The 20,038-nt window shown below is 40.5% G+C and overlaps 1 protein-coding gene and 2 long non-coding RNA genes across 3 annotated transcripts in view; 2 read left to right on the plus strand and 1 right to left on the minus strand.

Annotated features, from left to right (window-relative positions):
* Nucleotides 1–18,117, minus strand: part of ASB2 (ankyrin repeat and SOCS box containing 2) — a 48,873-nt gene extending 30,756 nt beyond the window's left edge. The window contains exons 1-2 of the mRNA XM_072986606.2: nt 17,786–18,117; nt 9,854–10,130 (exon numbers count right to left, since the gene is read on the minus strand). Of these exons, the coding sequence (XP_072842707.1) occupies nt 9,854–10,074 (221 nt within the window). The 5' untranslated portion in view covers nt 10,075–10,130; nt 17,786–18,117. The remainder of the gene's footprint in view (nt 1–9,853; nt 10,131–17,785) is intronic.
* Nucleotides 203–6,290, plus strand: LOC144586079 (uncharacterized). The gene is made up of 2 exons (XR_013540802.1): nt 203–418; nt 5,872–6,290. It is a non-coding gene; the product is annotated as an uncharacterized LOC144586079 (long non-coding RNA).
* Nucleotides 16,087–18,531, plus strand: LOC144586080 (uncharacterized). The gene is made up of 2 exons (XR_013540803.1): nt 16,087–16,239; nt 17,851–18,531. It is a non-coding gene; the product is annotated as an uncharacterized LOC144586080 (long non-coding RNA).
* Nucleotides 18,532–20,038: the final 1,507 nt, after the last annotated feature.

Below are 20,038 nucleotides of genomic sequence, written 5' to 3' on the forward strand. Positions count from 1 at the left end.
AAAGGAGAGATGTGGGGAAAAACCTATAGTGTTCCCTCTGGGACTTAAAACAAAAGCAGATGGCTTCAGCTTGCTCTGGCCCGGGTCTCAGCTGCTCTCTCACTCTAGATTATTTTTGGCCCACAGAGGAAGTGTCAAAAGATTCAAATGACCATATAAGCCAACAGGGAGATTAATGCCACAATCCCACAGCAGGCAGAGAGAAGGTTGTGCAGGCTTTCTCTACCTCAGGGAGAAGAAAAGTTTGAGAATTGCACGGTGAAACAGTTGGGGGGGAGATGTTGAGAGAACGCTTCTGAACCATGCCAAGAGGAAAACAGAAGAGCTGCTGTGTCAATACCTAAGATGACATGTTTCTTTTTGACATGCACTGAACACGGAATATCACCAGTTTCAGCTTTTCCACCATGGTTTCAAGGTGATGGAACAAGGAACACCTGGTGGATCTTTCTTTTCATTGCAACGTCTTTAGAATATATTCCAATTTTTTTGCGGATCACCACATCAGGACAATTTAATGGGGATGAAGAGGCTTCTAAACTTACCGTATTTTTTTCCATATATAAAATGACACTTTTTCCTAAAATCATTAGAGGAAAAATTGAAGGTCACTTTATACACGGAAGGAGGGGGAGGCGAAGAAGCAGCCGTGAGAGGCGGCTGAGCGTGGCTGCTTCTTCGCCTCCCCCTCCTTCCGTGCCCATTTACTGCTGCCGCCACCACCAGATTGCCTCCTCCAGAGCCACTCGTGGGCTCCCTTCGGACAGGGGACTAAGTGGTGACATGAGCTGGAGGTGAACCCCAGCACTGGCGCTGGATGATTGGGCGGCGGCAGCAGCAAGAGGCGGAGGAGCAGCTGCTCTGGGCAGCCCCTTGTGGGGTCAACATTGGGGGTCATCTTATACACTGGGGTGTTGTATACACGAAAAAATATGGTACAATGAGCAGAACTCATCTTTCTGCTTCAGGGTTAATACATAGCAATGTATCTTGGAAAAAACTCAGTGTTGTCGTTGGTGGTGGTTAGGAAACAAAACAGCAGCCATTTATTTATTTATTTATTTATTTATTGATTGATTGATTGATTGATTGATTGATTGATTGATTGATTGATTGATTGATTCATTCATTCATTCATTCATTCATTCATTCATTCATTCATTCATTCATTCATTCATTCATTTATTGAACTTCTATACTGCCTCATTAGTGCACAGTACTGTTCTGGGATGTTTACCTAACACAATTATGTTTTGTAACTTGAGTAGAAGTGACACCATATGAGACAACAGCAGTGGCTGTGGATTGAAGAAGAATTAAAAGATCCAGCCCCTGAAAAATAACTACAGATAGAAATAACGGAAGGCAGTTCTGTACACCCTCCACCTAACATTAGGACAGAAGATTTATAATTGGTCTCTTGATATTTTTCTTAAAAGTTAAATCTCAGTTTTTAATTTGGGTTTTTAATCTTTATATATGTTTATTTTTAATATAATATTTATATTTTAACACTGTTGTTTGTTTTATAGTTTTATCTGTTGTGAGCCGCCTATGGAAGGAAAGGGGACATAAAAATAAAATAAAATAAACTATATAAATGCAATAAAATGTCAGTATGTTGCCTTAAAGTTCTTAAGAGACTAGAATAAAATTTATATGTAGTAGCACAATTTGTTTTGAAAGGGTTGCCTGCAACCAAGGAGAAGGCCAAATGGGGATTGGCCATTGTGGTCCTGAAATGCACATTACCTCAGCCCATTCTGGTGTTAACAGGAAGGGTAAGCTAATTTTCTTCAAGGGCTAAGTAGAATTTCAACCTTTCTTCTTTACAAATTTTCCTGGCCTAATATGCAAGGATTTTCCATATACCCTGCACTGAGCAAAAAGGAACATGTAACATAGAGGTGAATTGTTCATTAGGTTAATTGGACACATCTAACAGGGATGTGCAGGAATTACTATGTTTGCATAGTACCCTGAGGTAATTTTGTGGTAATTGGCAATTTCTGAGACTTGCTGCTAAAGGCTGTAGGATCATGGGCAGGTTACAGATTACCTTGGGGTCTGGTCTGATTCATGTGCTGAGAATTGTGAGGCCATCCTAGGCTTAAACAAATGTGGTCCTAGTTTAAACCCTTTATCCGTGATTTGCCTCTATTTCTAGCTTTGTTTACTGCACTGAAAATAGCTTTGCCACATATCTTAGGTCACAGTATTTTCAATGTGTATATCACAGTATATTGCTTGAACAACTAAACTAATCAAGCTCATTCTGCTCAGATTTCCCCATAGGGAGACTTTATATATCCATGCAACTGCTCCTGTGACCCAAAGTAATGGAAAACAGTTTGTAACCTAATAGCACAATTGAACGGCACATAAACATAACCTTTCCTCAGAGGACTGGACAAGTCAAAATAAGGGCCAATAGTGCAGAAGGACCTTGTTTTAGAAATGGCTCAGACCAGGTGGATAACGGTTGCCAGAGTTGTATCCAATGCAGCAGAAACAGATGTGTGTAATCATTCTAGGTGAAACTGACCCATGGGTGTTCAGATGCACATGTGGGAAAACTGTTCTCCAAAGTAACTTTTAAAAACTCTCTCTCTCTCTCTCTCTCTCTCTCTCTTGCAGTCTCTCACACACATAAACCAAATAATTCCTGTTGTCTCACCTAAAGCTACACAGGATTCTGACCAAATGTTTGTTTTACTTGGCACAAGTGACAGCAGAGAGCAATTGCATCTTACCACAATGTCAAACAAAGTACGTAACTAGGAATGAATGGGTAGAAGACTGGCTATGGGAGACATGAATACATTTTTAAATAATTTTTGAAGTCCACACCACTGTCAAACTATGTATTATGCTAAACATGCTTTTCTAAAGGTGTGGCTCAAGGTGGCTACTTTTTATTTTGGAGGAAAAGCAGCTAAGCACATCTGTGCTTTGGATCATGCTTCAGAACAAGGTTCTCAGGTTGGGAGGGGGACCCAAATTGCTACTTGCCCTTCAAAATAAAACTGCTTTTCCAATGAACATGACATGTTGCTTGGCTGCAGCATATTTATTGTCAAATATTAATAACCAGACGTTTTAAATCGTAATTTGGGGACAGGTACTGTAGCTGAGAGAAGACTCCTTGGAAAAGACCTTGATGTTAGGAAAGTGTGAAGGCAAGAGGAGAAGGGGACGACAGAGGATGAGATGGTTGGACAATGTCATCGAAGCTACCAGAATGAATTTGACACAACTCCAGGAGGCAGTGGAAGATAGGAGAGCCTGGCGTGCTCTGGTCCATGGGGTCACGAAGAGTCGGACACGACTAAACGACTAAACAACAACGACTGTAGCTAATCTCTGAATTAAGATTTCTGTGTTTAAACCCTAAATCTGACTTTTTAAAATAACATTTCTGTTGTTCCATTACTGCAAGGAATTCATAGCAATAGAAGAACACAAATTCATTCCTAGGCAATCTTCATTCCCTTGCTAATGAGGGCCAGACTGCCCAGTCTTAAAATCATCAATCCTTGACAATAAAACTCCATGGTAATAAATGCCTGCTGTCTTTTCATGTCGCCCAGAATAAGCTGCCTGAGGCAGCTACCTCCCTGTACCTGAGGGGGAGGGCTGACACTGCTAGTCAGGGCCACAGAATTATATTGGCTCAGAAAAAGAAGGGCAAGTTAATCATCTCTAACTGTGGTTCTTGAAGTATTCACACATATGGGTTAACACATATGAACCATCATCAGAATGTTTCAGAGCCCCTGGGTCAAAGAATTACCCTTCTCTGGTACATTGTAGGATGCCCAACCTCCTTCTCTCAATCTGCATTTTGATTGCTATCCCCACTTACATGAATCGTTACTGGCTAGGTATGTTGCAAAATGCACCTCTTCCAGAATTCTGTGGTTAACAACAGGAGAAACATTGAGTGAGCTCCTCCCTTCTTGTTCATGCAGTACATTGCTGTCATGTTGTCTGATGCGATTTAGACAGTGCTGGCTGTCAGAAAAAGTACAATGTTCTGAAGATTGCCAGAGGTTCTAGATAATTTAAGCATTTTCTCTTATTGATTAGAAACCAAATGGCATGAATAGTTTTGGCCATACAGTGGGCTTCCCAACCTGTAGTACTTGCATCTGTTGTCATAAGAATGTGGACTGCAATTGCTTGAAGGGGATTCCTATTGTTAAATTTTCTGCCTTTCTCCACCATGTTAGCTGATTGGCCAATTCCATAGATATTGTTACTTTCTGGTATCTTGTCTGACTGCAGAGATCTCACCTTGAGTCTCGCATAATGAACCACGGCTGTTGTAGAAGCCATAAGACCCAGCGACGTTTGAAGTAAGAATATTGAAGTAGACCTTTTTGGTACTTATTTCTGATGCTTGAGTGACAATTTTTACCATGGTCTGTTGAGGTTGGGATGCTGCTGCATTGACTGACACCAAAATCGCTCCTATGTATGTTTTTGGGATGGAAGCGGAAGAGATTTTTCCCAATTGACCCAAAGACTAACATTGAACAACAGAAATAGTGTAAATTGAACATTCTTCTGAAGAGTATCTTGATTGTCTGCCAGCCAGTCATATTTCCTTGGTATAAGGAAAGGTGATGATTCCTCAAATATAAAGGTTGCTACTGGAGCCATACACATTATGAAAACTGTTAGGGTAGTAGGCAGACTGAAGGGCTTTGACTTTAAGTACAGTGGGGCTTCGACTTACGAATGTCCTGACTTAACAACCATTTCGAATTACAACCAGCTCCAGCCACAAAATTTTGCTTCGACTTGCGGCCGGACCTTCCAGTTACAAATAGAAAAAGGCAGGGGGAAAAGGTAGGGAATTCAAATTGCTGACCTTTTGTAGGTGAAGAGGCTGCATCTTTGTAGCTCTTTCACCCCAACAGTTAGAGTGAGTGCAATCAGAGGAGGCTTGGGACTGCCTGGTAAGGTGCTGCTTTCTGATTTTTAAAAACTGTTCTGGGTGGGTTTTGCAGTGTGCTTTTGGGCTGGGGGCATTATGTTTCTGTGCTGTGATGGGTCTTGGGGGTTTTGCTTGTTTTTTGGTTTTTTTTCCCCATTTGCGATGGGTCTTGGGGGGTTTGCTTGCTTTTGAGGCTTCCCCCCATTTCTGATGGGTCTTGGGGGGTTGCTTGCTTTTTGGTCCCCCCCCCATTTCAAATAGGTCTTGCACGATCTGCTTGCTTTTTGCTTTGCTTTGTTTACATTTCCTATGGGTCTTGCACGCTCTGCTTTGCTTTCTGCTTTGCTTTCTTTGCATTTCTGATGGGTCTTGCATGCTTCGCTTACTTTTCTCCCCCCCCCCCCCCCGTTTCAGCCGGAAGGGATTAATCGCATTTCTGATGGGTCTTGCAGTGATTTATTTATATGTTTTTTGGTGATTCCCCCCCCCCGGCCGAAACAGATTAATTGCATTTCAATGCATTGCTATGGGAAATGATGCTTCGACTTACGGCCATTTCGAGTTATGACCGGAGTTCCAGAACCAATTAAGTTTGTAAGTCGACGCACCACTGTATTTTGCTTCTCACTGCAAAGCAAAGGAAACACAGATGATCCTGTTTTATGGACATATGGAAGTATGTATCCTATCCTTCAAATCTATCATTGTGAACCAAATCCCATCTTTCAGCAAGGGAAGGACAATAGCTTGGGTCTCCAACTGGAATTTTAAAAATTGATTCACTTGTTGACTCCTCTTAAATCCAAGATTGGGCAAAAACCTCTATCTTTCTTTGGTACTGTGAAACAATGGGAATAATAGTTGTCTTTTGCATGTATTAGATGCACTGGATGTATTACATTGATTAACACTATTATTTCTTCTTCTAGAACCTGAGACTGAGTGGTGATACAGAGGGGCCCCATAGGAGGGAGTCTATGGAATTTGATGACATAACCATGGATGACTATTGGAGATAATGTATGCCCCATGTGTTCATGTGAGGTGCTAAAGATCCATTGCTGTTGTCGAAAGATGGGAATGTTAATAGTGAGTATCAGTTTTGGTGTCAGAAGAGTGAAAGGTGTTATTTACTTTTTTTGTTCTTTTTTTCCTTTTTTGCTGATGAAGATAATGTGTACTTCATGTAACTGGATTGTTATGTGTATCTTTGAGAAGAGAGCTGAGCTTTGCCTTTTGATTTCTCAGATGGTAACTTGTTCCTATTGTAAGGAATATACCTCTTCCAATTTTGTTCAAACTTCCTGTGACTGTATTGTCATTAGTTATTGATTCCCATGTGCTTTGCAGTTTTCTTTTTTTTTCAACAAGTCTTCCATTATTTCATCTGTCTTACAACTGAAAAGACTTTCCCCATCAAAGGGGAGATCCTCAATTCTGGGCCTGGAATCTTCTGAAATTCCAGTTGGCCTTAACCAAGCATGTCTGTGGAATGTTATTGATACTGCCATGTTTTTTGCTGAACAGTCAACAGTGTATCTGACAGAATGAATTTGATGGATTGCTGAAGAGTATGGTTCTCACTGAAAGGAAGTTGGAAGAGATATTTTATCTTCCAGCAGACAGGTTATGAAAGGTTTGAATTTTTCCCAAATACATTGCATAGCTGCCTGGTAATTAGAAATTCAAATCCCTAACATGCCCTTATAGCTATTTGCTGGGTTTGTAGAAAATCTACTTCTCATCTATATTTGTGAAGTTTCCACAGTCATTAACTTTGGGGAAGGATGCTTGAATACGAAATAGATTCTGTCTTCTTGTCCTCAGTATAATCTGTTTCCCTGAAAATAAGCTCTAGTATGATTTTTCAGGATGCTCGTCATATAAGCCCTACCCCAAAAATAAGCCCCAGTGAAGTGAAACCCCGCCCTCCACCACTGTGCAGCAACCAGAAGATGACATGACTGTATTTGAATAAGCATAGATTGTAGAGTAGAGTAGAGTAGACTATGTCTAGATGGGCGTAGAGTAGACTATGTCTAGATGGGCGGCATATAAATGCAATAAATAAATAAAAATAAATAAATAAGCGTAGATTGTTGTACATGAAAAAAATAAAACAAGCCCTGAAAATAAGCCCTACTACTTTTTTGGAGCAAAAATTAATATAAGACCCTGTCTTATTTTCGGGAAAACATGGTAGGTTCTCAATGCATCTTGAAGTTTAAGGTAAAGGAGGTAGCTTCTGCCATGACTAAGTAATAAGATATGTCAAGGTAGGTAATATAGATAGCTGTAAAGCAATACTTGATTACTTGACTGAAAACCAAGTCGTTGATTTATGTGTGTGCATGTATGGCTTCTTCACTGGGAACTTGGGAGATTTTGCCATCCTCATAATTAAATCAGAGTAATTGCAGATATCCCCCCACATTGGAATTCCGTGAATAAACCAACAGGTTGAGAAATATCATCAGTGCCGAAGCAGCACACAGAGATTCCTGGAAAGCAAAGTCTGGTGGAGGTGGGAAATTCATATGAACAGAAATATTAAAAGCTGGATTACTCTGAATCAATCCCAGTCTCAATGCATCCTGTGAATGAACAGACAAGCAGTATTCTCCATAGCTGTTGGATCATTCTCTGTTGAACGAGTTGGTCCCATAGTCAGTTCTGAGAAATCATGAGAGTGAGATGATTTACCATGTTACTAGTCAGATTCATTGTCTTGAGAAGTTTAATATTGTCTATCATGATGTTGAACTTTTCCATGATGTCTAGAAGTAAAGACAACAGCAAATCTTGAAGACCAGGATGGTGAAGTTTGTCTATGTTAGCACTGAAATGGCATTGGCGAGGGCCAGCCCATGGAAAGAGGAATACAATAATGTGGTGCTGGAAAAGGTTTATATTGCTGATACCATGGATCCTGAGATGGAGATTGGGATTAACGATATTGACAAACAGATGCTTTTGACTTAGACCTTGAACATGATTTAGCTCAATGAAAATGTCAAGAGGCTATTGATTTTGATCTGGAGCAGGAATTATGCTGCTATATGGTCAGTGTTTGGACCATGCATAGATGCTGTATATCGAGGCGCTGTATATCAGATTTCAATACTGAAGCCCCTTGAGTACATAGTATTGGATATCCTGAGCCGAATCTTGATCTAAGAGGTGACACTCTAATTTTCTCAGAAGCATGGAAACTTTGAGTACTCCCATTGTAGTGGCTTGCCTCTACAATGAGAGCCTCGTGGCGCAGTGGTTAAACCGCTGTATTGCAGCCAAAACTGTGCTCACGACCTGAGGTTCAATCCCAGGTAGCCGGATCAAGGTTGACTCAGCCTTCTATCCTTCCGAGGTCGGTAAAATGAGTACCCAGGTCGCTGGGGGGCAATGTGTAGCCTGCATAATTAACTTGTAAACCGCCCAGAGAGTGCTTGAAGCACTATGGGGCGGTATATAAGCAGCACACTTTGCTTTTTTACTTTTTGCTTTGCTTGCCATTAGATGGCTGGGATATAAATGTAATAAATGAATAAACAAATCATATTATTGGTTCCAATGTCATATGTTATCATAGATGTACTATGAGGACACTCACTCCTTAACTCTCCTTCAGAAACAGGTCCTGTACGAACCACCTTCTCTGCACGTCCATGGGATTGTTCTGCAGAAGTGCAAACCACTACGAGTGTTTGGGTCTTTTCTTTCTTTATAGCCTTTTCTGAAGCCAATTCTAACATGTTTGTTCTTTTTCTGTTGAGCAGAGTCCTTCAGTTTTGAAGATGCTGAAGTCAATTTTGATGTTGAAGGTCCCCTTTCTTGCATTGTTGACTGTTTGGTTTTTTTTTTTTTTTTTTTTTTTTTTTTTTTTTTTTTGCCAAAGAGTCATTTGGCCGATTTTGATCTAAAGAAGTAGATTTCGAAAAATCTGAGGTAAAGTCTGTAATGATGACAAAATACTTTTTTTCCTCAGATGATAAGAAAAATGGAGAAAAGTAAGTAGGATGAAAACAAGAAGTATATATTTGGGCTTTGTATAAATAATTAATACCAAACTCTAGAGTTCTGAGGTGTTGTTGCCACAGTGAACAGAAACAGACTGAGGGAAAGAGGCTGGGTATGCACATGAGGTACAAAAGGGAAATAATTATTTGGGCTAGAGGCTCTAGAACATTCTGACAGTGTTTTCCGCATGCACGGTAACCCATGTGTGTGAATACACCAAAGATCATGAAGAAGAACCACAGTAAACACCTGTTGTCAAACTTCGTACATTATCCCTTTATGCCAGAATAGTTAGAACGATGCTTCAAGAAAATTAAGAAAAGGTTTGTGGCTATGGTTATGCTCTTTCTTTTTTGGATTGTAGTTCACAGAATTCTTCAAGAATATAGCAGCCCACAAACTCAAATTTGTACCTCTAAGTGCCAACCCACCAGACATCTCAAGTTATTTACCAACACCGTTATATTCTATGACCTTTGTTTCCTGTAATTTATTTGTAAAAATGAATGAAAGGAAAAAAAAAAGCTGCTGTGATGCTTCCTGAGAGTCATAGTTCTTTGGGAGGTGCTTTCTGTGGAGCCTAATGGGCAGAAAGGAAGCACCACAGGATCTTTCTTTCCTCAGAGGAAGCAGAGGAATCAAAGACCAGATGGGTGAATGGTGAACCTAAATAACTCAAAAGCACTTTTCAGGGCTGGGGCAAAGCCTACAGATGTGCAGATTTGATTCTGTGGCCAGCAGTTCCTGGACTTCTTAGAGAAGTGGAGGAATCACAGTCCAAAAACACAAAAGTGCACACTTTTGTTTAGGATTAGGGTGACAGTGTGAAATTACTATATTTTATTTTGTTTGGGTTTGGGGTTTTGTTTTGTTTCATTTTGCTTGCTTGCTTACCTTTGCCAAGGATAAAGGTAAAAATTTTGGCAGTAAGGTTCACTGGGTGGTGCTGTGGTAGTCTTCTGTGCAGCTATCTGCTCTGAAGCATCTTCTGTCAGACTTTGCTGTATGGCCATCTGAACGAGCTCATCTTCACTCATGCTGCTATACAGGCTGTACTCTTCATGTCCTATGGTTCCTGTTTGTGAATTTCGTGTCACAGTGACCTGCGTCGACATAGCTGACTTTCTCTTGAGTCAGACGAGATGATTTAAAATAAATAAATATATGTAACCTGGAAAATATACAAGTGGAACTTAAATATCTTGTCATGTGGCCTGACTGTCTGAAGTTATCATCATCATCATAGAATCATCATCGTTATAATCAAGTCACTTTCCCAAGCTTTATTTTACCAAGGAGGAAACTGAACACATACCACCCCCTCCCTTTCTGGTCCCTGAGAAACCTAAATATGTAAAAGCAAAGTATCATATTTTTGGCAGATTGTTAATTTGAATTTTGTGGGCGTTGTACAATGCTTTCTTTTCTTTTAGATACTTGGAAATTATAATAGGAACATGACATAAAGGGAGCCACACTGTATCAGAACAGAGCCCTGGCTAGTCCAACGTTCTGTTCACACTGTTGCCAACCAACTACTCTTGGAAAGACCACCACTGGGTCATGAATGCAACGGTGTCTTTCATCTTTCATTCGCAGCAACTGATTTACAGAGATACACTGCCTCTAACATTTGAAATGATACACTGTACTGTCAAGATTTGAAACCTTATATGTTTAAATATCACTTCCAGTGATAGAGGCAGTATACCTTGTCTGTTTAAGAGGGCTGGCTGGATAACAGTGGTTTAGGTATCTAGCCGTGAAGTCAAAAGTTGGGAGTTCAATTGTGTGTGGCCTTGGGCAAGCTGCACAGTCCCAGGGTGCCCCTACAGCAGCGATGGCGAACCTATGGCACATGTGCCACAGCTGGCATACATAGCCCTTTCTGCCAGTACATGAGCCATAAGTCACCAGATTGCTACTCTCCCCTCCCGCACAGCCAAACCTGAGAGGGTAGCTGCAGCAGTGGTGCTGGCACTTTGGCAATCAGATCCGGAGCAGCTGGCGCTGGTGGTGGATCCAAAGTGGGGTCTCGAGGCACCCCTGGGTCGGAACTCCCCCTTCCACCACCACTTCCTGTTCCTCCGCCCGCTGTTTTTTTTTTCTCTTTCCAGTTTGGGCACACAAGCCCAAAAAGGTTCGTTACCACAGCCCTAGAGGAAGGGAATGGGAAACCACTTCTGTGTATTCTCTATCTCGAAAACCCTGAAAAGGGTTGTTGCAAGTCAGAACTGACTTGATGGCATGTGATGATGATGATGATGATGATGATGATTAAGAGAGTTAGAAAAATAATAGAATGAGTATGGGAGGTGCTAGAAAAAGTGCTTTAAAAGTGAAAATAATTTTTAAAGTGTGGCTTGAACTTCATTATTTTCAAAATGATTTTGATTTTGCAAGATAATGAGCAGTATCCAGACATTCATCACATCACTGCAAATCCACCCTGCATGGGGCATCAGACATTAAAGAATAACAATCATCATGAATTTTTTCCCGTAGACTCTAACAGCAAGACTGAGTGAGCTTTTTTAACAAATATTTTTGTGTGTGTGTTGGTGTAGTGGATAGAGTGACGGACTAGGACTCTAAAGAACAGAGCTCGAATTCCCGCTTGGCCATGGAAACTCACTAGGGCAGTAGAACTGTAAAACTTAAGAACTCCTTAAATATCTCACCTCAAACGCCCTATTAGGGCTGCTTGCTATAAGTCTAATCTGATGGCACAGAACACACACACATTCTTAAAATGCTTACTTGATGATTAGAGTCTTCTTTATGAGTTAATAAAACATATATACTCCCCACATATATATGTTTTATTAACTCATAAAGAGGACTCTAATGCCTACATTTTCACCTTCCTACTAGAGAGAATCTTAGCCCTGCCCCCTCCTTGGTTTCTTGCCTCGTGTGGAAGCAATGTGTCTGAAGAGGAGAACCTGTTGTAACTATGGAGGTTCTATATTTCCTCTTGTAACTATGGAGGCTCTACACTTAGCCAGAACCCTGCTTCTCCTCCCATTCCGGAGTACACAGTCTTCATGGATACAACAATGTTTCCTCTTCAAAAACATTGCTATTGTGTGAGAAAAGCAACCATGAGGACGGGTAGGCGGGCCTAGCACATTCTCTTCCCTCGACATGGCATAAACACACTTTATTAATGCACGATGTGGACTTTAATAAGCCTTAAATCATACATAGCCCCTTTACCCAAATGTTCAAAAGCCTCTTAGATTTTGGAGAAAGCCTCTGAGAAGAAGTCATGCACAACAAATCATGATATCCCTTTCTCAGTACAGAGCGAATTATAGCTGTATGCACTGGAAGAAAACAACAGTGTGTGGTAAAGTGCATTTTGATGAAGAAACCAGGATTTTAAACCCGGTGGTTTTTTTAGCATAGGGAGCAAATTATTCCCAACAGCTGGTATTACGTTTCAAGACATTACATGCTTTCCTCCAAATCAAAAGGGGCCTCCTGTCACAGCTGCCACATACCAACTCCCTCTCCCCTGAGTTTCTACCCATTCCTCCCCCCCCCCCCCCGAGTTATGTCACACTTTAAAAATATTCTGCTTGGGTCAGGTTGCAACTGACATTTGCCAAGTATTTCGTATGACACATAAAGCAAAATAAACAGTATACAGGAGGTCACTGTGTGAGAAGCAGCGTTGCAAAACAGAACATTCTCTTCAGTAGGTCACAGTGTGACTTGCAACGGGTGTTTGTGATTGCGATGAAACCACTGTCTAGATACAATGGGACAGGCAAAAATTAGAAACATTACAGCAAGAGCTGTAAAACATTGGCATTACTTTTTGTCGCTCATTATTCATTATTAGGATGAATAGGTTAATGATCCATATAATCATAGATATGTAAAAATTCTACAAGTCAGTATGTTCTAAAACCACAAAATATGCATAAATTATATGTCCACTTAAGAGTATAAGCCTGTATATATTTGCAAACCGGTTAGTCTTGTTGATAATTATATTATAGATTAATATGCTAATCTAATCTAATTTGATTTGATTTAATTTAACAGCCCTGAATGCTCTAAGAAAACATTATCTCAGGATTTCTATGACCAGGCTTCTGATAGCAGTGTTCAAAGGGGAAATCAGCTCCAAGTAAGTCTAGGGCAATCTGAACTGTGGAACGTGTCAATTAGGACCCAAATGAATTTTTAACTCCTTCCTGGCCAAACAGAGATTTGTGCCTACAAAGGCATTCTGTGTCTGGTTGTAAAAATATTATAAGATACTTAAAAAAAAGAGAACAACTATTTAGAAGCTCAGTCACTTAAGCTGTGAAATTACTGATTTTTTGCTTCATGGCTAGCAGAGCTTTGATGCCTATATCCAGTCACAGTCTCAACCATTCTGTCTTGTCCCTATACAGTTGTCTGGTAATTAAGGGGGGGACTCCAAAGATGTTATGTGTCATTAAGTCATTTCTGATGTAAGCATCCTTCAGTCTCAAGAGGCTATGGTAATGTGCTCTGAACAGAGGTCTTGGAACAGCGTCTAGTGTGGCAGAGAAGGCCAATTCAGGAGTGACAATTCCACACTGAGGACAAATACAATCTGTCCCCTGTCCAGCTCCCTGATTTTGCTGGTTTCGGGGCTGCCTCTTTGCCTCAGCCTTCTGAACAAGTGTCTCTTCAAATTGGGAGAGGCTATGCTGTACCGCCTGCCTTCAGGCTGAACGCTCAGATGTCAAGATGTGTAGTGACTATATGAGTTACTGACCTCCAAAATATCCTATCATCAAGAGCTCTGCTCGTATCTTGCAAACCAACAACATATCATGTTAGTTTATTCTCTCTTCCTGATCCCTCACTTCCTGATAATAATGTCTTTTCCAGTTCTGCTCAGGCCTGTAGATTCATTTGTTGAGTCAACCCATCTCATATTAGATCTTCCTCTTTTCCTACTGCCCCCCTTTTCCCAGCAATATTCTCTTTTCTTATCATTTCTGTATTTTCATTATATGTGCATCTTAGGATAGCCTCAGTTTACACATTTTTGCTCTAGTTTTCAGACTTGACTTGACTGAGCACTTGACTGCCTTTCTGGCTGGCTGTGGTATCTATAAGGCTCTCCACCAACACCACATTTCAGATTTTTGTCCCTGCCTTTCTGCACTGTCTTTTTTTTCCCATAGAATGGATGATCTTGACCGTTCTTTCTAGTAACAACCTTTGCTAACTCATAGCTCTCTCTCTCTCTTTTTTTTTTCTCAAAAGGTGAGGGGACATCTCTTGGAAAGCACACACAAAACATGTTTGCAGAGCTTTTTTTCCTCAGGTTACCTTCCCAAAGGAAAAGTTTTGGAAATTGAAACACAGCTTTGTAGACTGCATTCTGCTGAGCAGGCATAGCAACAATAGTTTACCTGAGAGTTTTAAGGGTCTCCATTTTATAAGTTGCACTTACTCACACTTTTGCTTAACTGTTTGCTTAAGTCCAGAAACAGTCTTTCAAAATATTTTGGCACAGAGGGATTACAGCCACATCCCAGCTGTCTGTCTTTTCCCAGCAACCATAGTACAGATCATGTGCTTATCTTCTGGGATTCCCTAGCACTGGATAATCCTGTATGAGAGAAGTTTCTGTTGGATTTTGTATGTGGTCTATGTCTACTTAAACTTCCATTTTAAAAAGCCAGGAAATGCAATTCTTCAAAAAAAATCCACCTGTTTATGAATGTGGGATACTTTGCTTCTGTATACATGATTCAAAAACTAGGAAATGGCTGAATATTGCTGCATAATATTGGGCCCACTTTGCTAGGTGTAAAAAGCATACCAAGCTTTACACAGCAAAGGGCAGACTGAATGTTGACAACACCAATGGCAGCAGTCAAGATGGTCTACAGCAGTGGTTCCCAACCTTGGGCCTCCAGATGTTCTTGGACTTCAACTCCCAGAAATCCTGGCCAGCAGAGGTGCTGGTGAAGGCTTCTGGGAGTTGTAGTCCATCTGGAGGCCCAAGGTCGGGGACTACTGGTCTACAGCACTGTTTCCCAACTTTTTTTTTTGAGTCACAACACCCTTTAAAAATACCCAAGTACAATAATAATGAAACCCACCCTGCCACATTTGCATAAAAGGCATTTTAATAGGGTAAATAAAACAGATTAAATGGATTTTTTAGAATATATTTGTACCATAATATATGGATATTAATGTAATAATACATAATGGGGGGGATGTAAATCTGCCTCTGGCAGATAAAATTTGAGGAGGAAAAATGCAATACACTTTGAGTTCAATTCACTCTCCTTTCATGTCCCCTTCTCCCCAAAAAGCCCCCTCAGTGAAGAGGCCCTCCCCCTCAAGCCCAAATAAATACATCCCCCACAGCCCCCTCATTCCTCCTCCTTGGTTCTCATCCCTCACTTTTTTGCCCCTCTTGCCTCCCTCCTCCATGACTCAGGCAGAACCCGGAGACACCTTTCTGCCCAGATCCCCCCTCCCTTCACTGCGCTGCCATCACTGCACAGGACTCAGGCAGAGCAAAAAGTGCCACTGATGTGGCAGCAACAACCTTTCAATCCTGCCACCATCTTAGGCATTTAGCATGCACTGCACACACTTGCCTCCTTCAGACCTCTCTGAACCAGGCTAACAGTTGGGTCTAAAGGGCTAATGTCTGGCCTCCACAGGGAGATGTGAAGGAGCAGAGAGAAAGGAGCAAGAGCAGCTCTTTTGGATGAGGTGGGTGTGATGTGCATGCAGGAAAGGAAAATCTACCCAAAGGGGGTACCAAAATAACTAAGAACTCAAGGTTGCCTACAATTCCAGTGCAGATTACATTTATCTGTCTGTGGGCTAAAAGGATTAAAATAAAATAGCATATACCATATTTAACATAATAAATAAATAATAATAATAATTGGTGACCCCCCCATGCCACCCCAGAAAACACTTCATGACCCCCTTGGAGATCCCAACCCCAAAGTTAGGAACTTGTGATCTACAGGATACCCTCTTGTGTTCTCTACAATTCACACTTATTGACAAACAGTCCCGACAATTGCTTTGTGTTTGGGTGAGAAGTGGTTAACTGATGGAAAAAAAGAGTCAGTGTCTGGGATTTTCCCTGGCTTGGTGTCACTTTGTGTTGAACTTTACAGCTAAACTTTACAGCCTTAGTGATGGTAATGTGTAATACTTCAGTTACTTCCCAATGTGGTGAACTGAAAGAGGTTTTGGACTTCTGCCTGAAAGATCTGTCCTGAATCCACAACTGCTCCAATCATGTGGTAAGTCTGATTTTGTTTGTTTTGTTTTGATAAAGCTGATTTTAAAGCAAAATCATATTATGCTCCAAGACCCATGGATCTGCAAATTTTGCCTTTAATGGCCCCTCTCATTGTAAATGTTTATATCTAAATGCAAATACCCAATATGTGTGTGTTTTGTGCTATCAAGTTGGAATTGGCTTACAGCAAACCTAACTGTGCTTTCAAGGTAAACGAGATATTTAAGGAGTTATTTTATCGGTTCTATCCATCGCCATGAGTTTTCATGGCCAAGCAGGGATTTGAACCTGAATCTCCTGAGTCATTGTCTGTCATTCTATCCACTACACCACACAAGGTATAAACTATATTTAAGATAGGTTAAATATCTCCAATATTGCTGCAAGGTTTATGCCAAAAAACTTTCTTCTGTCGGTCCCACTGGCATCATTTGAACCTGCACCTGCTTTCTTAAGGATAGAATTACACCCTTCCATATGCAGAGCAACAGAGCTACTACAACTAGATCAACTTTTGTATTCATTTCATCAGCATAATTAAAAATATACATGTATACAAAGGAATGAAATGCAAGCGTATACAGGATTTGTATCTGCTTCTTGACTTACGCATACCTCTGGGCAAACTGTGTGAGAGAATCTATTGCATGTTGTCCTGCAGGTCACAAGACCTCTGTGTTTCCAAACACTTGATTCCCGTAAATAGAGAAGAACATGCAGGCTTTCATAGCTAATGTTTTTAGATGGAATGCATATAACACAGTTCATGAGCAGGCAAATACCACTGTGATGTTTACCACAATGGTTCCTCTAAGATGTTAAAATCAAAAGAACAAAGTTTTCAGATAATTAAATATGTCTGAGTAAATACCCCTCCTGTCTGCAGCTGCCTAGATTCCTTCAGGCTATTCCCAAAAGTGAATTTGACATGAACCAGACATCTCCACCAACACTAAGATGAAATCAGTTTGCAGTGCCTGTTCTGTCTTACTCCTTACTCCTTTGCATCCATCAGTGGTACCTTAGTATCTTGATCCAATCATTGAAAGAAAATTTTAAAAAATGACTTGAACGCAGTTTTAGAAGAGGTTGCTGTATTAGTCTGTGCTAGGTCTGTGAAAGTGGGCTTGTCCACAAAAGCACACATTAAAATATAGCAGCCAGTCTTTAAGGTGCCGCAGCATTTCTGTCTCTATTTTTAATTTTTCTTTTGTTTTTAGCCTGACATATTTTTGTTTTGTTAACTTATTTGTTAACTTAATATGACTTAGCCTCTGTGTATAACGTTTCAAAAGTAGACATAAAACATTCCTATCCTATGAATGCATATATGTGGAGAATGGGGAGACATAAATTACATATTTATTTACAAGGAATCAAAAAACTTATTTTAAAAGTGCTTTGTTTTCCAAACTACTACATGTGCAAGTCCTCACACAGCTAAATCAATGTATTTCATCATCTAGAGATAGGAACTATTACGCACATTCTAATAAATCATCATGTTCTGGATGGAATCAATATATGTAAAGCATACATTGCATTACCTTGCAGTTTCTGTTGGAAATACAGGTTAATCAGAATTATTTTCCTTGGTGAACTCTTCTTTCAGAAAAGCAAATTCCCCTTTGGATGCATCTTTCTCCCGGCTCTGTGTGTTGATATTCTGCAGAGCAGCTCTGAACTCTCCCTGTCTTTGAAGTCTGGAGTTTATTTCTGGATCACCCCATGATCAACTATTACCAGCCAAAATATAAGTTGTTCTGAATCTCAGATTTCCTGTGTGAAGTTTGTGACAAAGTGACTTGTACAAGGTTTGTCTCTACAACACTGTAATCTGTAGAACTTTACTTTGCTAAATGACACAAGGGAAGGATTTGTGTTACCCTGTTATTTTTTTATTGTCCAAGACAAGTAAGCCATATATGGCCATGTTGCTGAAAGTTACAGGGAGGGGGGAAGTGCCATGTTAGAAAGGAGTAAGGTTGGCCTGAAATATATGATGGGCTGTTTTCAGAATATCTGTTATATTTTAGTCCATGCCTCCTTTAAGGAAAGGTGGGGAACCTCTGGCCCTCCAGATTGTATTTGACTCTAATTCCCATCATCCTTGGCACAGCTTGAGATGATGGATATTGTAGTATACCAACGTCTGAGAGCCAAGTTTTCCCAATCTTGCTCTAAGCAGCTCAGGATCACCACACATTGCTTTGTTACTGCTTTATCACAAAAACAATCCTGGAAGGTACATCACTGTGGGAGTTCCGTTGTAAATTAAATGCCCTATTATATGGCTCCTTGTCAGTGTTTCCTTCCATGTACACAATTCCTTCAAAGCTCAGTTCCTGCAAATGAAAATGAAATTTGTGTTTAATCTCCCAACAACCAATCATAAAAGAAAAGCAAACTGAATCGCAACATGCTGAGTGATGCAAGATCATGCTACGGTAAATAGAGATACTCTGCCTCTTCGGGAAGCTCTCCTTCTAATTTCTCACTAATTGTATCATCTAGTTTGGGCAGGAAGGATAGTGGCAAGCTGATGAGTGGCCATCAAGCTTTATGTTCAGGTACCCTTTTGAACCTAGTTCTACCCCGTTTAAATTAAACATTTTGTCTGCTACATTCTGATGTTGCTACTGCAAGATGGTTTGTATCTTTGTTGCCTTTAAATACGTTTTAGTAATGCTTTTGCCTATCATCTTTTTAATATGTGAAAAGCTTACAGTTTTTAGCTTTTCATATTGTGTTTTCAATGATGTGAGCTGCTTTGGGTTCTTTTTAAAGAAAAAGGCATGGAAAATCAATCAATCAATCAATCTTCCATAGGGAAATTCAAAACTGATGATATATTAGACTCCCCAGCTCTACAGTAGGGATGGGAAAATTGTGGCCCTCCAAATGTTGTTGGACTACAACTCCCATCATCCTGTATGAGCACACCCATGGATTATGGGAATGGCAGTACAAAAGGATCTGGAGAACTACACATTCCACATCACTAACACAGAGTGCCAATATGATGCAACAGTTCTCTGGGTCTCTTCGGAAGATGTAGGGCGCCCTTTATCAAGGAGGGAAATAAAGATGTCCCTCTGCATTTGGGCTTTCTGCTAAAAAGGGTGTTCTTGGGAGGTCAGTTACACTTTTCTGTTAGAAGAGCAGCAGTTTCACATTTGAGTTTTCTGGCAACTTTCCAAAACTTTTGGGAATATGCCTTCAGGGTGAGGATCTAAATGGCTCCTTGTCAACTTGAAGACTGTGTAGCATTTCTTGTAATGAAAAATGGCAGGCTTTCCAATAACAGTTGCTGGGGGATAGGATATGAAGGAGGTACAGGGGTGTCACAGTTCTCCCAGAAGCGGGCTTCTGAAAGACATCTGGATGGCCATGGAAAACGGGGCAGACTGGTCTGACAGCATTTTGGTTTAAACCAGCCTATACATACAAGGTTTTGGTCTGACCCCGAAGGATTGTTCTTAATTTCATGACTTTTGATTCTTTAAATTTCTTTATAAAGTTATTTATAAACTTTCCTCCAGTAAACTCAAAGCAGTGTTTAGAATGAGGTAGAGGCGGCAGCAGAGACAAAGACCAAGAGAATGGAACTGGTCCAAAATTGCTCATTAGATTTTGAATTGCAGTGAAGGCTTGAACCTGGCTCTGCCAAATTCCAATCAAAGTACGCCAACCACAACACTACAGTGATGTTCTAGCATATACCCTTTTGGGGGTTGCTTCTGCCCTTTCCTGCACTGGAGCATCAGTATTAATGAGGTTTGGGCAGGGTCTCCAGCACT

Source organism: Pogona vitticeps, chromosome 1 (assembly GCF_051106095.1).
Source record: "Pogona vitticeps strain Pit_001003342236 chromosome 1, PviZW2.1, whole genome shotgun sequence".
NCBI classification, from domain to species: domain Eukaryota; kingdom Metazoa; phylum Chordata; class Lepidosauria; order Squamata; family Agamidae; genus Pogona; species Pogona vitticeps.